Source organism: Nematostella vectensis, chromosome 7 (assembly GCF_932526225.1).
Source record: "Nematostella vectensis chromosome 7, jaNemVect1.1, whole genome shotgun sequence".
Taxonomy (NCBI): domain Eukaryota; kingdom Metazoa; phylum Cnidaria; class Anthozoa; order Actiniaria; family Edwardsiidae; genus Nematostella; species Nematostella vectensis.
Window position 1 is genome coordinate 4,082,717 of NC_064040.1, and position 25,589 is coordinate 4,108,305.

General features: G+C 40.5%; 2 protein-coding genes across 4 annotated transcripts; one reads left to right on the forward strand and one right to left on the reverse strand.

Annotated features, from left to right (window-relative positions):
• Positions 1 to 303: 303 nt before the first annotated feature.
• LOC5514932 lies at positions 304 to 7,568 on the forward strand. Of its 2 annotated transcripts, XM_001635039.3 has the most exons (11): positions 304 to 467; positions 636 to 755; positions 1,569 to 1,722; positions 3,105 to 3,237; positions 4,281 to 4,386; positions 4,448 to 4,516; positions 4,903 to 5,007; positions 5,082 to 5,128; positions 6,253 to 6,287; positions 6,681 to 6,798; positions 7,106 to 7,568. In XM_001635039.3, exons 3-11 carry the CDS (start codon positions 1,587 to 1,589, stop codon positions 7,272 to 7,274), a joined length of 918 nt encoding a protein of 305 aa, XP_001635089.3. In that variant the 5' UTR covers positions 304 to 467; positions 636 to 755; positions 1,569 to 1,586; the 3' UTR covers positions 7,275 to 7,568. The 2 variants fall into 2 exon arrangements, with proteins under 2 accessions (XP_001635089.3, XP_032240404.2); XM_032384513.2 differs by lacking the exon at positions 304 to 467 and having other exon boundaries at positions 629 to 755.
• Positions 7,550 to 25,492, reverse strand: LOC5514933 (protein O-mannosyl-transferase 2). Of its 2 annotated transcripts, none has more exons than XM_048729865.1 (21): positions 24,885 to 25,492; positions 22,671 to 22,755; positions 22,384 to 22,488; positions 22,163 to 22,271; positions 19,900 to 20,008; positions 19,725 to 19,790; positions 19,388 to 19,481; positions 19,112 to 19,218; positions 18,739 to 18,821; positions 18,217 to 18,326; positions 17,862 to 17,928; positions 13,699 to 13,759; positions 12,860 to 12,938; positions 12,389 to 12,540; positions 11,321 to 11,409; positions 10,788 to 10,864; positions 10,400 to 10,471; positions 9,663 to 9,819; positions 8,841 to 8,981; positions 8,510 to 8,624; positions 7,550 to 8,251 (listed from the first exon to the last, which is right to left on the reverse strand). In XM_048729865.1, exons 1-21 carry the CDS (start codon positions 25,295 to 25,297, stop codon positions 8,146 to 8,148), a joined length of 2,397 nt encoding a protein of 798 aa, XP_048585822.1. In that variant the 5' UTR covers positions 25,298 to 25,492; the 3' UTR covers positions 7,550 to 8,145. The 2 variants fall into 2 exon arrangements, with proteins under 2 accessions (XP_048585822.1, XP_048585823.1); XM_048729866.1 differs by lacking the exon at positions 24,885 to 25,492 and adding an exon at positions 23,922 to 24,341.
• Between the last annotated feature and the right edge of the window lie 97 nt (positions 25,493 to 25,589).

The window sequence follows — 25,589 nt, forward strand, 5'->3', positions numbered from 1 at the left end:
CTTCTTCAGGGTAAAAGTGATAGGGATGCTCGTCGGGAAATTGGAAAAATACCGCTAAAATTATCTGCACACCAAAAATTGCTACCCTAAAAAAAATAACTCAGAATTATGCATTAAAAAATACCATTCCTAAGAGAAAAGCCTATTTTTTCTCTCGGATACCCCTAATAAATACCTGAGGCCCGATTTTGACCCCTAAAAACGACGAGCATCCCTATCAGTTCGACATGAGAAGAACCCCCCCCCCCTCCCCCGGGCGTTCCGGCAGTGCTGCTTTCATCAGGATTCCTGACGAAGGCAGCATTGCCGAAACGTCAAGAAGAAATACAACCCAGTGATTCAAGAAATTGTTTTATAAATATAAGCATAGGACATCTGCACAGGACCAAAAACACAACAAGAATACTCATCATTCATTGCTTTGGTGGCCATCTAGACGGTGACGAAAGTCAAAACGTTAAGTCATCGTAGGTTACTATTAACTATCTGCCTATTACTGTATATGCTGTTGTTTATTTACCACCGATTACAGACTAATGAAAAAAATCCTTATTATGATCGAAAAGGTGTATTATGCTCGACATAAATTATTGTTCTTTCCAAATGTTTTACCAATATTCCATGCCCTTTTATAGAAGAAATGTCGAGTTCTGGCAAGGTCGGAAGGTTTTGGACTTAATTGCGATAAAGCATTCTTCGCAGCTTCTGATGTTGTAGAGGGGTCAAATCAACAACAGACCCTGCAGGGTCAACAGGTGTGAACTCTCAGCCATGACTCACGATGAGTGATCAAACAGGCCCGTACCCAGGGGGGAGGGGTGCGAACGCAAGCCCCCCCCCCCCCCCCCCCCCCCCAGCAATAGCGTGCTATTTGTAGACAAAACTCGGGTAGGGTATGTAGCCAAATCCGATAATAAACGTCCCGTGGAGATACTGCAAAGGCATAAAAAATCCCTTTTTGTTTTTTTCGGAGGTGGTTAGAATGTTATCAGAGAACTCCCTCCCTCCCCCTTCCCCCCGAAAAAATTAGGTCCACTTTTTCGGATTTCACCCCTCCCCCCCCGAGAAAAATCCTGGGTACGGGCCTGTCAAAGAAGATGACAACTGTAAGGGCATAGCTGCCTGGAATAAATTCAAAACCTGGGTACCAAGCCTCCAAAAAAAAAACAACCACACACCTCAGTTTTCATTTTGTTGGTTTGATTGGAAAGTAAAGAGCAATAACACAACAAAATCAAACAGCCACTTGATGTCCTTAGTGATTTTTTACTATTATGCCTGAAAAAATGGGTATTATGACGGCATTATGCTCGATTCTCCGACTATAGTATTATGCTCAAAATTATGCCGGAATAAGGTATCTGAGCCTACGGGAATATATCTTCAAAGAAGACGAAAATTTGGCATAGTCTAATTCCAGTTTTTGGTGTATTGTGAAGAAATCATCATAGAATATAGAAATTGTTTTTCACCCGGAAGTGACGTCACGAGAGTAACAGAGCCGTCACAGTGTCGTCTCAGACTTGATGTGATCCATTTCCCTCTAAGCCGTGTCGGTATTGATTTAGTATCTCCTCAGAACAGCCATGTTTGCGACCGGGCTAATAGTGCTTGTGCTCATCAATTCTATCGGAAGACTTCAGTCATTTCCTGCGATGACTTTGGAAGGCTTCCCAAAACCCTTTACGAGGAAACTAGCGCTAGAAGAACCATCAGTCACAGGTACGGCGGACAAGACACGTAGACAGTATTTAGCCGGAAGTGAACCACTCTTTTCGGCGACAAATCTCAGTCTCAGTAATAGCGAATAGACGGAAGCAGAGTTTCGAATAACTTCAGAATTCGGGACAGTAATTCAGACAACTTTAATATTGCCTAAACAACTCGTTATAGTTTATTGAATATTTTTGATAATTTCAGAAGACATAAATTAGTACCATCCGGCCCATAGGGTGACAGTATACAGTCCTGCTTACTTGGGATGGCAGATGTAGTTCTGAATATCGATTTTTCTTTCAAATATCTTCACTTAACAACAGTTTTTTTTTCGTTTTGTCATGCTAGACATGGTCTCTTTTTGAACCATAAAAGTCCGGTCTCACTTTCGAAAGAATTATTCCTGTCAGACACAAGAGCGCCCCACCGGCTGGCCTACAAAAGGAGGAGGGGAAGGGGCGGATCTCAAGCCTAAATTTGGAGAGATCCCTGGTCGTATGACTTTTAGTGACAATATCTAAAAATAAAATGCTACAAAAATTAAACATTACGTCGAAAACTGTCAGTCATGTAACAGCCCGCTCGTAAGGCCTAACAGGATTGGCTGGATTACCTCATTGTTCTATTGTATTCCCGTTCTATTGTTTTGTTTCCCATTGTTTTGTCTGTGGTGTATCAATCTAATCAGGTGAAATCTTCTGAGGGCTGCTACACGACCCAAAACTGTATCGGCTGTGCCACCAAAGATAGCTTGTTTTAAGACATGTAAATTTCAAAATTATTTGGCAGGTTGGCATGTATTTAAAAAAAAAAGGCCAAAATTGGTGGATAATCATTAACTTTTGTAAATAACCATTTATAAACTACCCTGGTCCCAGAGCCTCGAGCGTCTCTATTCAGTGGCCAGCGAGGCTACTAAATAGAGACACGCACGTGGCTCTGGAACCAGGGTATTTATAAACTCGCCTGCCATAAATATTTATAATTTAGCGAGCTTAGAAACTATTATGCCAGGTACTCAATATATCTGAGAGTGAAAATTAGACGTTTCTAAAGAAAAACGATGTATACGCTGGGGGAATTGGCGAAAACTCCCAAGTGCAGAGTAACCATCAGGGACGGATCCAAGGGGGGATCAGGGGGGGGGGGGGGGGGGGGGAGGGAGCAAGGGTTTCAAGAAAGGGGTAGTGGGTTCATATGGTGTTCTATCGTGGATTTCGTTATATTTATTTTTATGCTAAATATCTAAAAAAAAAAAGGAGGGCGGGCCCGCTCGGATCATTCCTAGATCCTTCCCTGATAACACAAAATGACCAATAATATCCTTTAGCTACGGCGCCTTTCAAGGTAAATATGTCAACCTTGCTTGCCACTTGTTTTATCTTTAGGTAAAGATGTGACGATATTACAGAATCTTCTACTGAGATCAAAATACGTGGATCCCATTGCTACGTCAGGGGCATATGATAAACCTACCTCCAAGGCAGTAGCTCAGTTCCAACAGGGAAACAAGCTGAACAGGTAAGCTATAACAGCGAGGAATTGCTTAGGGGGGGGGGGGGTACGTAGGTAACGATGTGCACCATGCCTGGAATAGTAACAGGGTTGCGTTTTTTGTTTTACTCTTTCTCCCAGGAGCAAGGGTGGGCAAGCATTTTTGTCCTTTTTTTGTGTGTGCACCTGGTTGAACCGGTTCCTCTGTGCTCGGTACTTCACTTTATTCCTTTAGAATTTTTCATTGCTCTCGGGAGTTCCTTTATCTTATTATCAATATTGAATATCGTAAAAATGTTATTGTATTGAATAAATACAACTTAAAATAGGGAAGAGCAAAGGGGAGGTAGGGTGAGCAAGGAATATGTCTGAAAAACTGAAAACATGGGTGAGCTAAGGGAAGCATGGATGAGTGAGGAATATAGCCTTGACTGAACAATGGAGAACAGGGGTGAGCAAAAGAGAGCAATGTGAGCAAGGAATATGGGATTGACCGAAAAAGTGAGAAAGGGGGAGAGCAAAGAGGAGCAAGGGTGAGCAAATAATGTGGAATTAAAACTGGTAAAAAGTGAAATAATAAGGATATAGCCGAGAATCGAACCTCGTCCAAATCAGGTTAAATGAGAAAAATAGACCATACTTCCAGACATGCGCTGAAACACCGTATAACAGCATAAAGCTTTACGGCTAAGCTGGAGATTTCGGCCTCAGCACCGCTATCTTGCGAACTGTACAACACAAAGGCACATGAGGTACCTGTGCATTAATGGGGAGGCAATAACCAGGATCCCAGCCCTGTCTTAGTCGGTTACGCCACGCACAGCTCGCTGAGATGTACACCGAAAAATATCGGGGGTCTTTTTCACACTTGTAATGTAGTAATGTAGAGATGTCGTCATCATGTGCATGCAGCACACTACGACCTAGGTCTACATTGCTGCCTCTAGCCTTTGTACTTTTTTGTCCAGTCTCGCACATGCATATGACATATTTATAAGATGTTTTACGAGTATAAATGAATTTGAATGCCTTCTGCTTGTTGTTGACACCAATAACTGTTCTCTTCGCAGTACTCCTGGCGTATTCGATATAGCTACCGCATCTCTGGTCCTTAAACAACTAATGTATGATGGTTACCACGACGACGGGACTATCCCCAAGGGATACAAATTTAAGGTAGCCCAGACACCCAGTTACGACTTATAATTATTGTTTTATCATCCTGTTTTTGTTCTAGTTGTATATTCCAGTGTATGCGGACCGCACAAAAGAGACAAATGCGACACTGTATGACAACCAACACAAGGTACCTCATGCGATGATGATGATGATGAAGATGATGATTATGATGATGATGATGATGATGGTTATGATGACGATGATGATGATGATGATGATGATGATGATGATGATTATGATGTTGTAAGAAGGGGCTGGTAAGAATTTGTGGTTGTGATGGTGATTATGAATCTATGAAGAAAGTGATTATCTTGTTGGCGATGATGATAATTTTGATGGTGACGATTTAGATGATTGTGATGGAGATGGTGGCGATAGTAATGGTAATGGTTATGAAGACTATTGTTGCTATGGCGGTGGCAATAGCAGGGAAATGCGCACTTCCCTGTTAATAGTCACAATAATGACCAACAAGCCAAACCACTATCCTACCTATTTCTATTGTACCTACAGCCAATATACACATTCATCGTCCGTTGCCATGGCAGCATGGACCTAGAAACAGGGATGGCGGTAAATCAGCTGACGACCAATGGGAATACACCGACAGGCCTGATGGTATGTCATACGGCAACAACCGTGTGGTCTTAAAGAGAATGCGATCTAATTTACCTTACATGGTTTTATTTCAGTCATTTGACCTTAACAGCCCAGAGCCTAACCACAAGTCGTTTGGACCGTAAGTATTTTCACGGTCTAAAGCTCCACCGGCATTATATTTATTCTAATAGTTTAAAAACTGACATTATCTGCCAATAGGCACCCATAGGTGAGCATGACAAGCCACCACTGGAATCATCCCTATTAAACTAACAATATCTGCCATGAGCTTGATCCATACCCCCGCTATATACTCCTACTACGCCCTCCCTCTTGTCATCCCTCCCCTTCCCTCTTGTCATCCCTCCCCCTACCTCTTGTCATCTCTCCCCCCTCCCTCTTATCATCTCTCCCCCCTCCCTCTTGACATCTCTCCCCCCTCCCTCTTGTCATCCCTCCCCCTCCCTCTTGTCATCTCTCCCCCCTCCCTCTTGACATCTCTCCCCCCTACCTCTTGTCATCTCTCCCCCTCCCTCTTGTCATCCCTCCCCCCTCCCTCTTGTCATCCCTCCCCCCTCCATCTTGTCATCTCTCCCCCTCCTTCTTGTCATCCCTCCCCCTCCCTCTTGTCATCCCTTCCCTCAGGTATCTATCACGAGACTTTGGGACGTCGCAGATCTGGCATTCAGGTAGTTTTAATTTCACAAGCCGACCGTACGTGGCTATTCGCAGGCGAAAACTTTCAACAACGTATTTAAAGTTTGCGACGAAAAAAGAAAAAAAACGATGATGGCAGGAGACTGATTCATTTTGTCTTTTGCAACGGCCTGAATGGATCCCCCCCAGGCCCGTACCCAGGGGGGTGCAGGGGGTGCGAACGCACCCCCCCCCTCCCACAACGGCCCAGTCCACTTTTGGTTCTCAAATAGAAGTGCAATCTGTAGACAAAACTCAAAATCAAAAGCTAGATAACTCTGGTATGTAGCCAAATCCGACAATACACGTCCCGTGGAGATACTGCAAAGGCATAAAAAAAATCCCTTTTTGTTCTTTCGGAGGTGGTCAGATTTTTATCAGAGAACTCCCTCCCTCCCCCCCGGAAAAATTAGGTCCATTTTTCGGGTTTCGCACCCTCCCCAAGAAAAATCCTGGGTACGGGCCTGCTCCCCCTATTTGTAGCCGTGGAATAAACAGCTTCTTTATAGCCCAATCCTGGATGAGAGAAAACATATTCGCGTTTACATATTCTTAAATTGTACCCAGGTTCCCTGTGGTGAGAGCGGTCGAAGGAATCAAAGGTTAGTCAATTCATAATCTTACATAGTTTTCGTCCTTATTTTACGAATAAACAGTAACTGAATAAATAACTGCTTATACGTCTCGTGGTGCATTTTATAATTTGTTTACGATGTATGACATAATGTTGCGTGTAACGTTATTTGGTGTGCGATGAATGACGTATTATGGCGTGTAACCTTATTTGGTGTACGATGCATGACGTATTGTGGCGTGCAACCTTATTTGGTGTACGATGCATGACGTATTATGGCGTGTAACCTTATTTGGTGTACGAAGTAAGACGTATCGTGTAACCTTATTTGGTGTACGATGTATGACATATTGTGGCGTATAATCTTATTTGGTGTACGATGTATGACGTATTGTAACCTAACAACAAATGGTGTTTCCAGGTAACGCTGCAATAGGTCGAGACGCGGAGAACACTTTTCTTCCTTATTACCGAGATGGGCTCTTACTACATACGGGAGAGTGGGCAAACTGGAACGCAAGCATGCCAATGCCTAACAGGTGAATTCATTATAAAACAGAATAGATTTTGTGCGTGTTCCAAGCGTCGCAAACATACTGAGCTTTTCTTTTGTCTTTTATGCATTTATTCATTACCACTGTCATGACAATCATCATCCCAATCACCACCACCATAATCATCATCATCATCATTACCACCATCACTACCGTCGTGGTCATTATGTAAATCATCACTTATCATTTTCATCATCATCACGATGATTACCGCACTACAACACTCCATCGTGCAACCAATATAACTATACCAGGAGGACTTGTGTAAACAGCGCTTGTTTCTATGTTCTAGCAATGGCTGCATCCACGCGCATCCAGCAGACCTCAAGAGAGTTGACGATATCTTGACGCACGACCTGGGCGTGGCCGTCAGACCTAACCCCTTCAAAGGAATCTCGTACCCCTACAAGCCGCAAGGGTTACTGTCTATCGAGCAACTGGATGGCCGTATCAAATCATGATCAACTTAACGTTGATTTTTTTTTTGCGAATTTTAATGAGGACTTTTCATCCTTTTAATTGAATAATCTCACAAGTCCCATTATGCATTTTTTCAGTGACCGTTCTTGTACCAACAAAATTCAGCTAATATTTGTATATCATATCTACCGTGAAATCAACAACATTACCACTTAATAACTTAATTGTTGTTGTAAATCAGGGTAGCGACATCAACATATCGAAAAAGGGAATGTATTCTTAATAACATCCAGACAAATATTTGTGACACTAGGAATTAAAGTTGACTAACAATTTATTTGTATGACCTTTTCTATTTATTGTTAGCATTTGTCTATGAACCTGTTTCTCTGAACTATAGTTACATAGTTATACTATAGCTGTACTATAAAAGCGTTATTGCAACAATTTATATAAATTACCCTAACTTTTCTTTTTATGGTTACAATTCTCTGTAAATATTTATTACATGAACCCACCAATAACCAAGGTATTGGTTACGCCACGTATGCTTTGAGTGTACTTAATTATGAGGCAAATTAGTTACTCTGACACGAGTCTGGCCTTCCTGTGTTATGTGTCTTTGTGTCGGTGAGGTACCATATGAGATTGATCCATTACGATCAATAGTATTTACCTGAACATTTTATATTTGTTTTAGACACTTTTCCATACTAGTATCATTGAATGTCATTTGAGTGCGAGATGAGTATTTTACATATAAACCAGATGCGTTGGTGAGTCACGTTGTCAAGTGAGTCAAGTGGGCGCCATAATGGATAGGTGCCATATTCGACTAGAGCTTTATGGTGCAAAACCATATAAGGTTGATCAGCTTCTCTTGTCGTATTGTGAGGATATTGCTGTAGAGTTTCACACCTCCCAGGAGTCCATCCATTTGTAAACAGCAGCAGTCGCATTCGGACTATGGGCCATTGGACCGGACATGCCATATGTAAGGCCACGGAACAGATAGAAACTGGAAAGGATACAGCTGGTATAAGCATATCTTGAACATAAGAGTCACAAAACAAATCTAAGCCTATCCCTAAGCGCTATAACATCCCATCAAAGTATTTTAAGCCATAATGGCATCCAATACATAGTTGATAGGCTTTTAAATCATTGACATCACTGCCTCGTTGTAAAAGTGTGAAGCGGACGTTTCTGGCAATACATATGACCTTTCAAGGCGTAGTTTGGTTTCCGAAGTATTTGAGTCAATTGGCAAACTTACCTGATAACACACATGGAGATGATGAGACTAACGGATGTGACGTAGATCGCGCTTTTCCATTTTCTTAGCTGAGGCAAGGACGAAAAACTCTCGCAACAGTACTCGCAAACCACACCTAAACAAGAACGCATTCTTAAGCGGAAATGACGACATTTGTCTTGTGTGGGACTGATAATTTTCAATTAGAGAAAAGAGGATAGCTAGAGTTCATAATCGTACATTGATCTTTATTGTTCTCTTGATAATCTGGGTGGCAAATGTTAAATATATTACTTCAGTAGTTAGGTTTCAACATTTAATTGAAAGCAAGTGTTGATGGTGTTTAACTCACCAGCAAGCATAGCTGTGAATAGATAGGCCGGGAAATAATGATGGAAGTATAAGACGCGGCCCATGGCGTAGAATGGGAAATAATGGAGCGCCCATGCGAGAAGCAACCAACCGACCACAGACTCCATACGCTTACGACGGGCTGTACACAGAGAATCACGGGTCATTAGTGCCAATGACCTTTAAGAAACTTCACCTACACAACCCCTTCCCCACCCCCATGCACTACACTACCACCTCCCCACCCCACCCCCATGCACTACACTACCACCTCCCCACCCCACCCCCATGCACTACACTACCACCTCCCCACCCCACCCCCATGCACTACACTACCACTTCCCCACCCCACCCCCATGCACTACACAACCCTTTCCCCCACCCCATCCCCATATGCCACACTACCCTTTTCCCCACCCCATCCCCATACGCCACACTACCATCTCTCCACCCCACCCCCATGCACTACACAATCCTTTCCCCAACCCCACACCCATGCACTACACTACCATCTCCCCACCCTACCCCCATGCACTACACTACCATCTCCCCACCCCGCCCCCATGCACTACACTACCATCTCCCCACCCCGCCCCCATGCACTACACTACCATCTCCCCACCCCGCCCCCATGCACTACACTACCATCTCTCCACCCCGCCCCCATGCACTAAACAATCCTTTCCCCACCCCCATACGCCACACTTCCACCTCCACACCCCAACCCCTATGAACTACACAATCCTCTCCCATGCGTAAATCCTCAATAAGTCCCTACACCCTACAAAATCCTACCAACCTGAACACGATAAAGGCGACTTACCGACTTCAGCAGGGGGGTCCTTGTATCCCCTCTGCACGCGTACAGCATGGAAACCATAGAGTGCGGCGAACAACGCCATCACAGCTAGTACAAACCACCACACCACAGGGTTCCCAAGGAGATAGACCCGGTGGTCCGCACCCGAAAAAACTTGTCCCTGTCGACATAGAATCAATAATCAGTTGCACCACAGGTAGCCCAACTAAGAAAGTCATGGGCCGACTTTGTTAAAAAGTCGTCAAGGGGTGAAATCACCGAGCATCATAAAACAACTGTTTTAAGGGAGAGGTGTTCAACATAAAGTTAGGGCGCGTTTTTTTCCTATCATTCTGGAATGGGAATGGTTGGCAGGGAATGTTCAGAATGCCATTGGAATCATTCTGCTACAGGTAGCAGAATGGGTGGAATAGCGGTCATTCCTTTCCGGAATGGGAACATGGGATAAACGAACGCGCGCTTTTTCTCTTCTAGTCATTCTCATTTCAATCTGAATCAATCTAAGGGCGCGTTTTTTTACTCGTGATTGCGGAATGAGAATGATTAGAATAGAAAAAGCTCGCGTTTGTTTATCCCGCGTTCCTATCTAGGAATAGAATGAAGGCCATTCCACCCATTCTGCTACCTTTAGCAGCATGACTCGAAGACCATTCTGAACATTCCTACCAACCATTCCCATTCCAGAATGGTAGGAAAAAAACGCGCCCTGTTATTTGCAGGGAAATCATGTGACATCATACCCGATAGTTGATTGGCCACTGCCAAGGCAGCGAAGTAACCTCGCCTTCTTTGGGCTTGAATCCCGAGTTGGTCTGGCAAAATATTTACATCTAGTTTAGTATCATTTATACTGACAAGACGATCCAAGATAATCATAGTCTTATTTCATCTCGCACTGCACTAACTAGTTTTTCATGTTTCCCAGAATAACAATGATTCTGGTTTGCTATAAGATGATTTATTCCAGTAAAGAAAAATCTTGCCTTAGTTTGTGCAAAAAGGATTGAATCCCGCCCGCGGTATTTACTTATTGGCTAGAAATTGCACAAGCGGCATGAATACCACACACTTTGCATGGAAATGTGTTCGCCTTTGCATGAATTATTCACAACGATTATTGTAACTAACCTGTGCCATTACGATGTGCGACTCGTAGACGCTGGCGAAAAAGGACGGTTTGAACAACTCAGGACTTGCCTTGGGGACTAGAAAACACAGGGGGAATAAGACAATTGAACCGGCGATAAAACAATAATGCACCAGACAAGGGAGAGATAAGACAAGTGCAGTATACTTGCTAAGGACCAAAACATTATCTCAATGGTATCCTTATAAACAGACAGGCCCAGGATTTTTCTTGGGGGGATGCGGAATCCGAAAAAGTGGACCTTGTTTTTCCGGGGTGGGGGGTTCTCTCTCTGATAAAAATTTGACCACCCCCGAAAGAACAAAGAGGGTTTTTTTATGCCTTTGCAGTATCTCCACGGGGCGTTTATTGTCGGTTTTGGTTTCATAACAGAGTGACCTGGCTTATGCTTTTTTAGTTTTGTCTACAAGTAGCACGTCTATCGAGAATCGAAAGTGGCCTTCGGCTGTTGTGTGTGTATGGGGGGGGGGGGGGGGCTGTCAGAGTTCCACAGCGGTCCTTCCCATGCACTTACTTCGGTCGTTATCATGGCCTTCCACGTTCCACATGTTACCCAGCTCGTGTTGAACAGGGTTGCATGTAACCTCCAGTTGCTCCCAGCCCCTGAAGGGATAACAGTAAAATGCGTTATACACATAGCATGTGTAGACAAAAATATATACTGTACACCGTCTTTTTTTAACTAAATACACTCTTTTTTTATAAGAACGTCTAATGCCTGGTGCACACTAGTGACAAAACGACATAGGTGGCGCGCGCACTCTTTTAAGCCCGACATAACGACATGGAAAAAAAAACGTTTTTTCTCTTATGTTGTTATGTCCATGTCGTTATGTCGGATTTATGTTGAAATGTCGAACCATTCACACTTGAATATATAAAGATAAGAGTGCGCGCTCCCATGTCGTTATGCCTAGTGCACACTAGCGACATAACGACATAAAGACATGGGCGCGCGCACTCTTATCTTCGACATAACAACATGGACATAACGACATAAGAGGAAAAACATGTTTTTTCTTTTGTCATCATGTCCATGTCGTTATGTCGGGATAAACATAGTGCGTGCGCCCATGTCGTTATGTTGTTATGTTGCTGTTGTTAAAAAACATGTTTATGTCCATGTCGTTATGTCGAAGATGAGAGTGCGCGCGACCATGTTGTTATGTCGATATGTCGCTAGTGTGCACTAGGGATAACTAGTGTGCAACAGGCATAATTTTCAGTTGAGGGTGGGCCGTTCTCTTTTTAGTAGCATTTTAAGGCTGAAAATGTTCATAAATTTTGGTGTATATAAAAATATATTACCAATTAAAGTATGGAAGAAAATTAGCAATAATATTATGAACACAATATAATACTGCATTTTAGAATGCATCACATTTTAATAAAGCAATATTTTGCTGAGCCTCTACATGCTCTTGGCATGTTCTAAGAATTTGGTGGAGTCTCAGGCTGGACGTTCTTATAAAATTAGTTTTATAAAAGAGTCTACACATTAAAAAATATAAATATGTGCATTGCACTCTAGTGTATGGTGTAAAAACACAAAATAGCTCTGTGTGTTACATGCCATCCTCACCATTTCGGTAGTGTCTTGGATCCCATGTGAAGTGCACAGTCCAAGTTGACGTGAATAAGTCTGAAAATAGTCCGGACTGTCTTGACATGATTATCCGGTGACCCACTGACTATCTCCACACGCCAGAAATCATTAGCGTCACCTTTACCTTCCTAAAAGTACATAAATAACCTTATAATATTAGTAATTGTATTAGTTACAGTACATAATAAACAGGTTTGCAGAAAGCTCAGATAATTTTTAAAGGCCACCACTCCCATGTCATGTGCCTGTGATAAATAGCAGGAACTGGAGACTAAGAAACCACTATTGTCGCGTGCTTTATTATTAAGTCTATCATGTGACAAAGGAGAAGGGAAAGAGGAGGCAGTAAAGGTAGAAAGGATGTGCGTGAATCAACAAAAAGGGAATTCCATGTGGGCGTTACAGTGGGAGGTGACATGAGAATTGCTGTGCTAGGTGTATATGTACCTCTCCGTAAGCTGTCACTTGCATGTGGTGTTTTGTGAGAGGGGCCTTCTCATTGTGGCTGTGGATATTCCGTTTGGTTCTGGGATGAAAAAAAATGCAACAAGTCATTATCTCTCAACAAGTCAGTAGTAATGTGAAATGCCATACATATAATGAAGACATAGATAAATTAACTTTGTCATGGCTTGCAGTGGGTAAGGGAAAACCTTTAAACAAATATTTGTTATCACCAGTGTTGTGCACCATCTCAATCTGATTAAATAAGTAATAAGCTCAACATTTTTCTTCTATTCTCACGCGTCCTTGAGCGAGCGGGAGGCATTCATCTCACCCTCAGCGGCGATAATCTTGTAAAAAATTTGAATTGCTGAGAGTTACACTTTTGGTATTTAAAAATAGAGAAAACCATTTAAGCCAATGAATCCGACTCTCCCGAAAAGTAGACGGGGTGTCCTATCCTTAGGGGTTGTTGAATAATCTTTTTTCATTCTGCTATAAAATTCGACCAACTGCTATCCATTAGGGGTTCTTTAAGAATTTTTTCGATTCAGCTATCACTTGGGGTATAAAATTCGACCAACTGCTATCCCTTAGGGGATGTTTAATGGTTTTCCGATTCTGCTATCCTTTAGGGTATAAAATTCGACCAATTGCTATCCCTTGGGAGATGTTTAACGGTTTTTCCGATTCTGCTTTCTCTTAGGGTTAAAAATATTAGAATCATGGGTGCTATGTATGTTACAAGCTGATAAAATCATTTTATAATACAGACAAAAACATAGCCTCATAGCCACTGTAACAAATATTTTTTTTAAGATACCGATAATCTATACACTTACGCAGCATGTTCCAGTCTGATCCAATCCCCATTCTTGACAAACTCGACGGGTTCATTGGCATCTGCCGATGGAAAAGCAAAACAAATAAATAAATAGAAAAGGGCTTGATGTCAAGGGTTTTCTCTTGTGCGTTTGTTTGTTGGTTCCTGGTCTATGCTAACTGCTTCTTCTAGTGTTTCTGGTCTGTGTTTCTGGTCTGTGTTTCTGGTCTGTGTTTCTGGTCTGTTTACTTCCATCTAGTGTTTTTTGTGTTTCTCTGTTGGTTCCTGGTCTATTATTTCAATGTCGGTTTTCTCTAGTGTGTTTGTCTATTGGTTCCTGCTCTATCTCCGTCCAGGGTTTTCTCTATGAAGTCTATTTGTCTTTTGGATCCTGCTCTATCTACGTTAAGGGTTTTCTCTATGAATTCTATTTGTCTTTTGGATCCTGCTCCATCTACGTCAAGGGTTTCCTCTACGTAGTGTGTTTGTCTTTTTGGTTTCTGGTCTATCTACGTCAAGGGTTTCTTCTATGTAGTGTGTTTGTCTGTTTGTTTCTGCTCTATCTACGTCAAGGGTTTCTATGTAGTGTGTTTGTCTGTTGGTTTCTGCTCTATCTACGTCAAGGGTTTCTTCTATGTAGTGTGTTTGTCTATTGGATCCTGGTCTATCTATTTCAAGGATCACCTCTGTGTAGTGTATGTCTTTTGGGTCCTGGTCTATCCATGTCAAGGGTTTCCTCTACGTACAGTAGTGTGTTTGTCTATTGGATCCTGGTCTATCTACGTCTAGGGCGTCCTCTACGTAGTGTGTTTATTTTTTGGTTTCTGGTCTATCTACTTCAAGGGTTTCTTCTATGTAGTGTGCTTGTCTATTGGATCCTGGTCTATCTACGTCTAGGGCGTCCTCTACGTAGTGTGTTTATTTTTTGGTTTCTGGTCTATCTACTTCAAGGGTTTCTTCTATGTAGTGTGCTTGTCTATTGGATCCTGGTCTATCTATTTCAAGGAGCACCTCTGTGTAGTGTATGTCTTTTGGGTCCTGGTCTATCTATGTCAAGGGTTTCCTCTATATAGTGTGTTTGTCTTTTGGTTTCTGGTCTATCTATGTCAAGGGTTTCCTCTATCTACAGTAGTGTGTTTGTCTATTGGATCCTGGTCTATCTACGTCAAGGGTTTCTTCTACGTAGTGTGTTTGTCTGTTGGTTTCTGGTCTATCTACGTCAAGGGTTTCCTCTACGTACAGTAGTGTGTTTGTCTATTGGATCCTGGTCTATCTACGTCTAGGGCGTCCTCTACGTAGTGTGTTTATTTTTTGGTTTCTGGTCTATCTACTTCAAGGGTTTCCTCTATGTAGTGTGCTTGTCTATTGGATCCTAGTCTATCTACATCAAGGGTTTCTTCTACGTAGTGTGTTTGTCTGTTTGTTTCTGCTCTATCTACGTCAAGGGTTTCTTCTACGTAGTGTGTTTGTCTGTTGGTTTCTGCTCTATCTACGTCAAGGGTTTCTTCTATGTAGTGTGTTTGTCTATTGGATCCTGGTCTATCTATTTCAAGGATCACCTCTGTGTAGTGTATGTCTTTTGGGTCCTGGTCTATCCATGTCAAGGGTTTCCTCTACGTACAGTAGTGTGTTTGTCTATTGGATCCTGGTCTATCTACGTCTAGGGCGTCCTCTACGTAGTGTGTTTATTTTTTGGTTTCTGGTCTATCTACTTCAAGGGTTTCCTCTATGTAGTGTGCTTGTCTATTGGATCCTAGTCTATCTACATCAAGGGTTTCTTCTACGTAGTGTGTTTGTCTGTTTGTTTCTGCTCTATCTACGTCAAGGGTTTCTTCTACGTAGTGTGTTTGTCTGTTTGTTTCTGCTCTATCTACGTCAAGGGTTTCTTCTATGTAGTGTGTTTGTCTATTGGATCCTGGTCTATCTACGTCTAGGGCGTCCTCTACGTAGTGTGTTTATTTTTTGGTTTCTGGTCTATCTACTTCAAGGGTTTCCTCTATGTAGTGTGCTTGTCTATTGGATCCTAGTCTATCTACATCAAGGGTTTCTTCTACGTAGTGTGTTTGTCTGTTAGTTTCTAGTCTATCTACGTCAAGGGTTTCTTCTACGTAGTGTGTTTGTCTGTTGGTTTCTGGTCTATTTACGTCAAGGGTTTCCTCTATATAGTGTGTTTGTCTTTTGGATCCTGGTCTATCTATGTCAAGGGTTTCCTCTATCTACAGTAGTGTGTTTGTCTATTGGATCCTGGTCTATCTACGTCAAGGGTTTCTTCTACGTAGTGTGTTTGTCTGTTGGTTTCTGGTCTATCTACGTCAAGGGTTTCCTCTACGTACAGTAGTGTGTTTGTCTATTGGATCCTGGTCTATCTACGTCTAGGGCGTCCTCTACGTAGTGTGTTTATTTTTTGGTTTCTGGTCTATCTACTTCAAGGGTTTCCTCTATGTAGTGTGCTTGTCTATTGGATCCTAGTCTATCTACATCAAGGGTTTCTTCTACGTAGTGTGTTTGTCTGTTTGTTTCTGCTCTATCTACGTCAAGGGTTTCTTCTACGTAGTGTGTTTGTCTGTTTGTTTCTGCTCTATCTACGTCAAGGGTTTCTTCTATGTAGTGTGTTTGTCTATTGGATCCTGGTCTATCTACGTCTAGGGCGTCCTCTACGTAGTGTGTTTATTTTTTGGTTTCTGGTCTATCTACTTCAAGGGTTTCCTCTATGTAGTGTGCTTGTCTATTGGATCCTAGTCTATCTACATCAAGGGTTTCTTCTACGTAGTGTGTTTGTCTGTTAGTTTCTAGTCTATCTACGTCAAGGGTTTCTTCTACGTAGTGTGTTTGTCTGTTGGTTTCTGGTCTATTTACGTCAAGGGTTTCCTCTATATAGTGTGTTTGTCTTTTGGATCCTGGTCTATCTATGTCAAGGGTTTCCTCTATCTACAGTAGTGTGTTTGTCTATTGGATCCTGGTCTATCTACGTCAAGGGTTTCTTCTACGTAGTGTGTTTGTCTGTTGGTTTCTGGTCTATCTACGTCAAGGGTTTCCTCTACGTACAGTAGTGTGTTTGTCTATTGGATCCTGGTCTATCTACGTCTAGGGCGTCCTCTACGTAGTGTGTTTATTTTTTGGTTTCTGGTCTATCTACTTCAAGGGTTTCCTCTATGTAGTGTGCTTGTCTATTGGATTCTAGTCTATCTACATCAAGGGTTTCTTCTACGTAGTGTGTTTGTCTGTTAGTTTCTAGTCTATCTACGTCAAGGGTTTCTTCTACGTAGTGTGTTTGTCTGTTGGTTTCTGGTCTATTTACGTCAAGGGTTTCCTCTATATAGTGTGTTTGTCTTTTGGATCCTGGTCTATCTACGTCAAGGGTTTCCTCTATGTACAGTAGAAGTGTGTTTGTCTATTGGATCCTGGTCTATCTACATCAAGGGTTTCTTCTACGTAGTGTGTTTGTCTGTTAGTTTCTGGTCTATCTACGTCAAGGGTTTCTTCTACGTAGTGTGTTTGTCTGTTGGTTTCTGGTCTATTTACGTCCAGGGTTTTCTCTATGAAGTCTATTTGTCTTTTGGATCCTGCTCTATCTACGTTAAGGGTTTCCTCTACGAAGTGTGTTTGTCTTTTGGTTTCTGGTTTCTGGTCTATCAATGTCAAGGGTTTTCTCTATGAATTCTGTTTGTCTTTTGGATCCTGCTCCATCTACGTCAAGGGTTTCCTCTACGTAGTGTGTTTGACTTTTAGGTTTCTGGTCTATCTACGTCAAGGGTTTTCTCTACGCAGTGTGTTTGTCTTTTTGGTTTCTGGTCTATCTACGTCAAGGGTTTCTTCTACGTAGTGTGTTTGTCTTTTTGGTTTCTGGTCTATTTACGTCAAGGGTTTCCTCTACCTAGTGTGTTTGTCTTTTGGTTTCTGGTCTATCTACGTCAAGGGTTTCCTCTATGTACAGTAGAAGTGTGTTTGTCTATTGGATCCTGGTCTATCAACGTCAAGGGTCACTTCTATGTAGTGTGTTTGCCTTTTGGATCCTGGTCTTTCTATGTCAAGGGTTTCTTCTACATAGTGTGTTTGTCTATTGGATACTGGTCTATCTATGTCTAGGGTTCCTTACGTAGCATGTTTGTCTGTTGTTTCCTGGTCAACCTACGTCAACCTTTTTTTTTACTGTGCCTGTCTATGGATTACTAGTATCAATACCATAGTCTTCATAAGCTTTCTTTATCAGGAACTTGTTGTTGTCGTCTTTATGCGAGTAACCTGTGACCTAAAAAGAGATTAAAATAACAAATTAATACTTGTGTATGGCACAGAAGGGGCATAGTCTGTAGGTGGCCCACAGAGACCCCCACCACCATTTCTGGTCCAATAAAGCTTTTACATCTTAGTCATAACATCTCAGTTGGTAACAAATTATTGTTGAGAAAAATCACTTTGGGCTCCCCAAGGAAAATGCCATTCAATGCCAGCTTAGCTTACTGGCATTAATGTGTGAATTAAAAAATACAATAAACAAATAAACCCCCTTTGAGTGAACACCAATATTTTCAAATACCTGTTGCTGTTCTGGAGCATGCTCTTTTGGGTAGAGATGGTGATGCGAGTGCAGTAAGGCTCCGCCTGCCCGGTGATTCTTAAGTGTAATCATTGAACCAAATGCGAGATCTAGGATGATAAATAACAATCAACAGGCTAGGAATCACTCAGTCCCAACTGGAGTACAAAGGGTTACAGTTTACATAGGGAATGGATTACAACTAAAACAAACCAATTACAAGGAAAAGTGGATCATTGGGGGATTATCTTAGGAAAGGCCTCTAGGTTGAACAATATTAAGCCCTGTAAAGCATTCATTTACATAGCTTATTAAAGTGAGTATATATTTTCAATAAAAATATTTGAACTTCAATGATGGATGTTTGTGCCTTGGAGAAGTCTTATTAAAGTAAACTCCGAGTTTTTGGTAAGTTATACCCAGTAATCTGGTTCAAGAACATAAGCTACAATACAGCTACTGTATTTATGATTACTGTAGTTTTTTGTGATTCTGTTAAAAATGGCTATATAGTAGACAAACCTTCAGGGACAGACGCCATGTACAGAGGGTTTCCTTTTAGAGTGGACTGGAAGGCGGAACTAAAAAATCCATCACCGGGGCCACTACAACACAAAATGGAAAAGATGGAATCAAGCTCAATTTCTTTGTTGACTGTGTTTATCAGAAAAAAAGGTGTGCACAAAGTTTTTTAAAATAATGCCAGTAGTGCAACATTGATTAAAGCTGAAATTAAAATAGATCATTTGTTTGATGCTCAGTGGGGCCCATATAACTCCTACTCAGATAACTTGCACTATGCACAAACTATAGAGTACTTTTTTCAATCTCTTTTGTGGGTTTGAGTAAACAGGGTTCAATTGTACACAATTATGTTACATAAAATGTCTCTTACGTGTTTGGTAACATCTTGAAGTGTACTGAAAACCAGAACAGATAAACCATGATGGGGAGTATGATCAGACCAAGGACTCTAGCAATGAACTGCTTGGATATCTCAAACTGCAAAAGGAAAAATGATGGTGATGCATAATTAGGGAATTAGCATTATATTTTATATGCTAGTTTCAGTCATTTTCAGTTAGAGACTGGATATAAGAACTTTAATCCAGTTCATAGACAGAAAATGACAGTAATTCAAAACCTTTCATGGCCATTTGATGTTACTCACCAGTGACAAGCTCAGGTCGCCCAGCAATTCCCATAGATCCATCACCGTGGTGATTCCTGCCCAAAGGATCACAAACAGGCCAACCCACTTACAGCTGAAATACAAAGTCATGTCACTTTAACAAGAAAGACAAGTGTTATAATCTATTGAGGGTACATTTTCACATTCTGGACCAAAATGGCATGATAACTAAGAGAGAATCAGTTAGCTTAGTGATCATGAAATGAAATCTACAGAATGCAGTGATGCTCCACAACAAAATAATTGGATAAGTAGATTTGTGTACTTCTTACTTTATCTGCACACAAAAGTGCAGGCAAAGAGGCACAGTGCTCACCTAAAGGCGCAGGCTAATGAGACGCCGGTAGCAAACATCCAGAACCACCAGCTGGGAGTATTAAAACTAGTAAATAAAAGAATAAAAAAATTATTGTTGCCAAAAATAACAACAAGTTATTTACATGCTTGTTTGTTTGAATGATATCTTTGATGAATTTTAAGACTTACAGTACCTATTTTTGCAAGATTGGAACTTTGTAAGACAAAATGCAGACAACATGATATAGAACATCAGAATAGGATCCAGCAAGATGTACTGGGATATCGTCACACAACCATTATCTGTAATCAGACAGAAACAAATAGTATCAGTAATGGGACAGAAAGGCATTGTAAAATAATGCTCATAACTTGTCTTATGGAGTTGGTACTGTAAGTCTTTTAAGGTGACTTGAAAGGAATTCCAAGCTAACCCAAGCGTGTCTAGGCCAAGTTGCCTTTTTTTGCTGTAACTCGCACAATGCGCACATTTTAGATATCATACTTGGACCCAATAACGGCATATCCTTCTGTAATAGCTGCGACTTATTCAATTTTTTATAGTCTTGGCATTTTTAATAATATTGCGATCAAAGTAAACTCCATATCAGCGCTTCTGAGGCCTCCAAAAAAATTGTGCAGGTATTTTTGCATGTTACTTTGTCAATCTTCCTCATCACACTTGGTGGACATTTCCTGAAAACAAGAGCAAAATCGTAGGACGGATTTATGCGTCCTAAATGTAAATAATCAAAATAGTAAAGTTATGTTTAGAGCCTTGCATGTGTGTTAATTGTTTTTTATTAGACATAAGAATTTTTTCTCATTTTATGATTTGACCAGTTAGAAGATGTCGTTGTTTGATGTCTATGTTGTGATTATTTGAAATATTTTACGAACATACAAGTTTTCTTCCTGTGTTCTTTTAGAATAAGTAGTGTTACTACCTGGGTTATTAGCCGCAATCTTGATAAATTGCCACGTTGTAAATTATCAGAATAGGAAGTTGGACTACTCCCCTCCCTCTCAGAAACAGAGAATTTACACCCCCTTTCAAAGGAGTGAACTCCACACCGTGGCATTAGCATTTATCAACAAAGACGGCTTTGGAGCAATGCCCGAACTCAACTCATGTCATACCAAATACTAAAAAAGTCTATTTCGCAAGAAAGAATAAACATTCCGCTCTGGCATCTTGACTGAACCAAGTAATAGCATGGTGGTATATGTCTATGAGTGATTGAGGGCCAAGTAGGAAAACTAGTCACCTAAATCGAACCCTCAAATAGTGGTGTTTACACTTCTCTATCTTCATATTAGGCGAAGGTTTGGCCAAGTCTTGGAAATGTAAAAATCCTCTGGTTTGCTTTTTACTACAGATGATCAACCTGATGCTTCACATATTATAGGTTCTTAGATGACTTTTAGTCAATAAAGTTCATGTTCGGGTCTTTTGAAGAAGATTGTAAAGACATTTGAATTTGTATAATTAATTGCAAGATATTTTACTCTGCAATTAAAGAAAGCTATGAAATGCAGAAATGTGTCCTGTGATTTTGCTCTTGTTTTCAGGAATGTCCACCAAGTGTGTTGAAGAAGATTAACAAAGTAAGGTGCAAAAATATCTGCACAATTTTTTTTGGGAGGCCTAAGAAGCGTTAAAAGCTAGTTTACTTTGATCGTAATATTATTAAAAATACCAACGAAAACGAAAAATTGAATAAGTCGCAGCTATTACAAAAGGATAGGCTGTTATTTGGTCCAAGTATGATATCTGAAACGTGCACATTGCGCGAGTTACAGCAAAAAAGGCAGCTTGGCCTAGATGTGTTGGGCTAGCTTGGAATTTCTTTTGAGTCACCTTAAAAGTATACTAGATGGATTTGGTAGTTCTTAGAAAACACTCTTACCAAAAAGTATAATGGATGATGGAGTGTGTAGTTCTCAAAAAACACCATTAGCAAAAAGTATTATAGATGGAGTCAGTAGTTAAAAAAAAAAAACACCCTTACCAAAAAGTATAATGGATGCAGTGTGTAGTAGTTCTTAGAAAACATCCTTAGCAAAAAGTATCATAGATGGAGTCAGTAGTATAAAAAAAAAACACCCTTACCAAAAAGTATAATGGATGCAGTGTGTAGTAGTTCTCAAAAAACACCCTTAGCAAAAAGTATCATAGATGGAGTCAGTAGTTTTTAGAAAACACCCTTACCAAAAGTATAATGGATGGGGTGTGTATGTAGTTCTCAAACAACACCCTTAGCAAAAAGTATCATAGATGGAGTCAGTAGTTTAAAAAATAACACCCTTACCAAAAAGTATAATGGATGCAGTGTGTAGTAGTTCTTAGAAAACACCCTTACAAAAAGTATAATCGATGGAGTCAGTAGTTTTTAGAAAACACCCTTACCAAAAGTATCATGGATGCAGTGTGTTGTTCTTAGAAAACACCCTTACCAAAAAGTATCATAGAAGAAGCCAGTAATGAGGCCGCTGTGGACTTGGTCAATTCCCATACTATCAAGTATGCCAGAGGAACGCACAGAGAGCCCATTGTGACACATAGCTAAAGTAGATTATGAGAGAGCAATATTACAAGGATGGGCAGCTAAAAATTAAATTTAAAGTAGCTTCTATTACAAAAATTGATCAGCAATATAGCATAGCATATTACCCACCAGTCGCATGCCAAGATAATTATTCTCCCCGTAAAGGTCCCCAGGCTTGTCAAATGGAAATGTACCATTGTACCCAGTCAGATAACCAGACAGTGCTATAAGCATCTGGGGGAAAAGAGACACAAAATATCAGCCTTGATATAATAAAAGACACTGTATCAAGCAAAACTTTAGAAATCCTTGAACACATAGCCTTATACATCCCCCTTTGAATGCTTACTGAATTTCAAGTAGCCAAGATATACTAAAGCGTGCGCAGTATACAATAAACCCTGAATTAAATGTACCTTAGCCAGGGGAGGGTGGACATCAAAAAAGAATTCCCCCTTGATATAGAAGTTAGCATGCTTCCCAAAGTGTGTTTCATCCCAGCTGCAAATATGAAAAAAAACATTAGAAGTTTTTACAAAAAATAGTAAAAAAAGGTAAAAAAGTAGATATAGCAATCTAACAATGTAAAAAAGAATTCAAAATGGATGAAAATTATCCAACATTTTTGAGTCAACATTTTTAGTTGCCAGACAGAAAGAAAAAGTCACTTGTTAAAAAATATTGTCTTGCAATCTTGAACCTTGAGGTATTTTGCTCTGAAATTATGTCTCTTTGTTGTCTAAAGGTAAAAAAAGGTGGTACAGGCCTTCAACCAGATTTTCTCAATCTCACCTGTCCCATTTAAAATATTGTGGTACTACACATACAGTATAGACTTGGTTGAAAATGTACAATAATATTTATTATGTATTAAAAATTCATTTATAAATATTAATAAGTATAGGCATAGAAGGATGCATCGTGTGACATTCCTAAATAAACAATCACCATAATTTGCAAATGGCTTGGGTAAAATGGTTAAATGATGGCATGCTAGTGGAATGTGGGTATAGCAGGTTGGGGGTGTTTGTGTTCATGGCTGCATGGTTCCCTAATCATGGGCAATGATTACATGGCAGGTATCAGTATATCTAATTAACATCTACTGACCCCTAAAGCAGGTTATTTATCACAAGAAAACAACTTAAAATAGCTTAACAAGTTAGACTACCTATGTCTCCACATAAAATGCATGGAATATTTAAAAAACAACATACACAGTACTCTTAATTATATAAAGTAAGTACTTGGCAAGGATGAAATTGATTAGGCGTAAACGATGAAATGTTAATTCACGATAAATGTATGAGAATCTAAAGAATTAGAATTTGCAGATAAGATCAGCTACTCCAGAGGATTTCAATCGTATTAAAAGTAATAACTGTATCAATCTCACGGATTACATACGAGCTAGGCTAGTATCATGCTAATATAAAAATACTCATTCATCAGAAAATCAAACAAAGGCTACTTGAGAGAATTCAACTTGCGCGTGAGGGAATTTAGATTGCTAATTATTAAAAATGATCATTCTTTTGCATTTCTTTGGTTTAAAGTACCTATTTTTGGACTGTTATTCTTATCAAGCAAGAGGAACATTAAATAAATAGTCCATAGCAACAACCTGTGCAAATAGAACTTTTTGGCGGGGCAAACTTTCTACTTACCAGATGTGTCTAGGTTCACTCAGCTTGTAAAGTCTTGTAGCAAACGTCAAAAACACAACAACCGAAAAAGCTAAAAGCCTAGCCAGTAGGTAAATCCTAAGCCTAAGTACTTCAAGCTGTTTGTGTTGTTTAACGATAATTTCTGGGTTTGTTTCGGGTTTGCTGGTGGTGTTATCTTTTGTTGATTTTTCAGAGTTCGCCGGCGGAGTGTCAGAAACCGTCCCGTTACCAGAGGGTGATTTCTTTTCTCCTGAGTTTTTCTTATGCTTCCCGTGTTTTGTAGGGGCCATCATAGTATAAGCATAGTCTCGGTGGAAGGGCTAGAGTGCTTTTAGCGACAATTTTGCAGATGATATTCGCACTCGCTCGGTTGGAAACAAATCACTCGTTCGAAACAAACGCACGAAACCAGGCCTCCCCTGCAAGCCAGGCAAGCGGAAGTGATCTTTTACTTCCGGACGAACAAATGTCCGACAATAGATTGCTTGCTTTTATATTTTCTACGTACTAGTACGGACTCTGATAATGTTTCTGAATAAGAATATAAATAGAACGAAGGATAAAATTCCCCCAAAAACCTGACCAAGAGATCCTTTTTTGCGAGCCGATTATTATTATTTTATCGACATTAACTCCGTATTCGTCAGTACGAATTACGACAGTGAAGAAAGATCTTTCTTGGCTATGATACGCAGTCAGTGAAAAAAAAAATACAAAAAAAAACTAAATAAAAAAACAAACAAACAACAACAACAAAAGTCATGAAAGGTCCATCCTCAATAGGATCAATGCCTTTGAAAAACAATAATACAAATTTAAGCCTCGACCCGTTTTTCTCTAAAAATCGGGACGGGAAGCATTTTTTGGCCTTAAAACACACATTGCTGCATGAAACAGATACTTTTTGCAAGAGGAAAAAAAACAATTTCTAAAAATAATCAATAGTGTAATTGTCGTACTTACCAAACCCAGTCAGGTTCAGTTATGGAGTAGTATCTTGTAGCCACCGTCAGAAAAACAATAGCAGTGAACGCAAGAAGATTACAGAGAGACATTAGCCGTGCCTCTTTCTCGTCACCAGCGGGGGAAACATTACCACTAAAAATATCTCGCAACCATGAAAAATTTGAGCCTTCCTTCGATTGCCGCGCTTTCTCCGAAAGAATCTGTTTGATGCTCTTTTTCACTGGCGGTTTTTTGCTGCCGCAACTTTTAAGAGACTGATTTTTGTTTTTCCTATGTCTTAGCTCCCCGTTTACATGCGATTCATTCCCGATGTCCAATTTGTCTTTAAGAACTTCTGTTTCAGATTTTGTTTCTTTTTCATTATTCGAAGTATCGTCGTTTCCAACCCGAGTCTCTTGTCCGCGGTCCATGTTTGGTAGACGCCCACTAGTGCGGCAATATCAAAACGCGTGTAGCGAAAATAAAAATGGCATTCACCGCAGTTCCCCCAAGACAATTTCTCATAACAGGACTTGTACCTGGAACTGTGTAAAATGGTTTACTTTTTGTTAGATTTGTCTGACGAGCTGGCAACGTTCCGTTCGCGAACTTCGCGGGTTCACATGGCAACGGTATGATGTGGCAGAATTACACGTAACAACAAAGGGTTACGGAGACAAACCAGAAAAAAACTCGGGTTGTCATGAATAAACGATCTAAGAC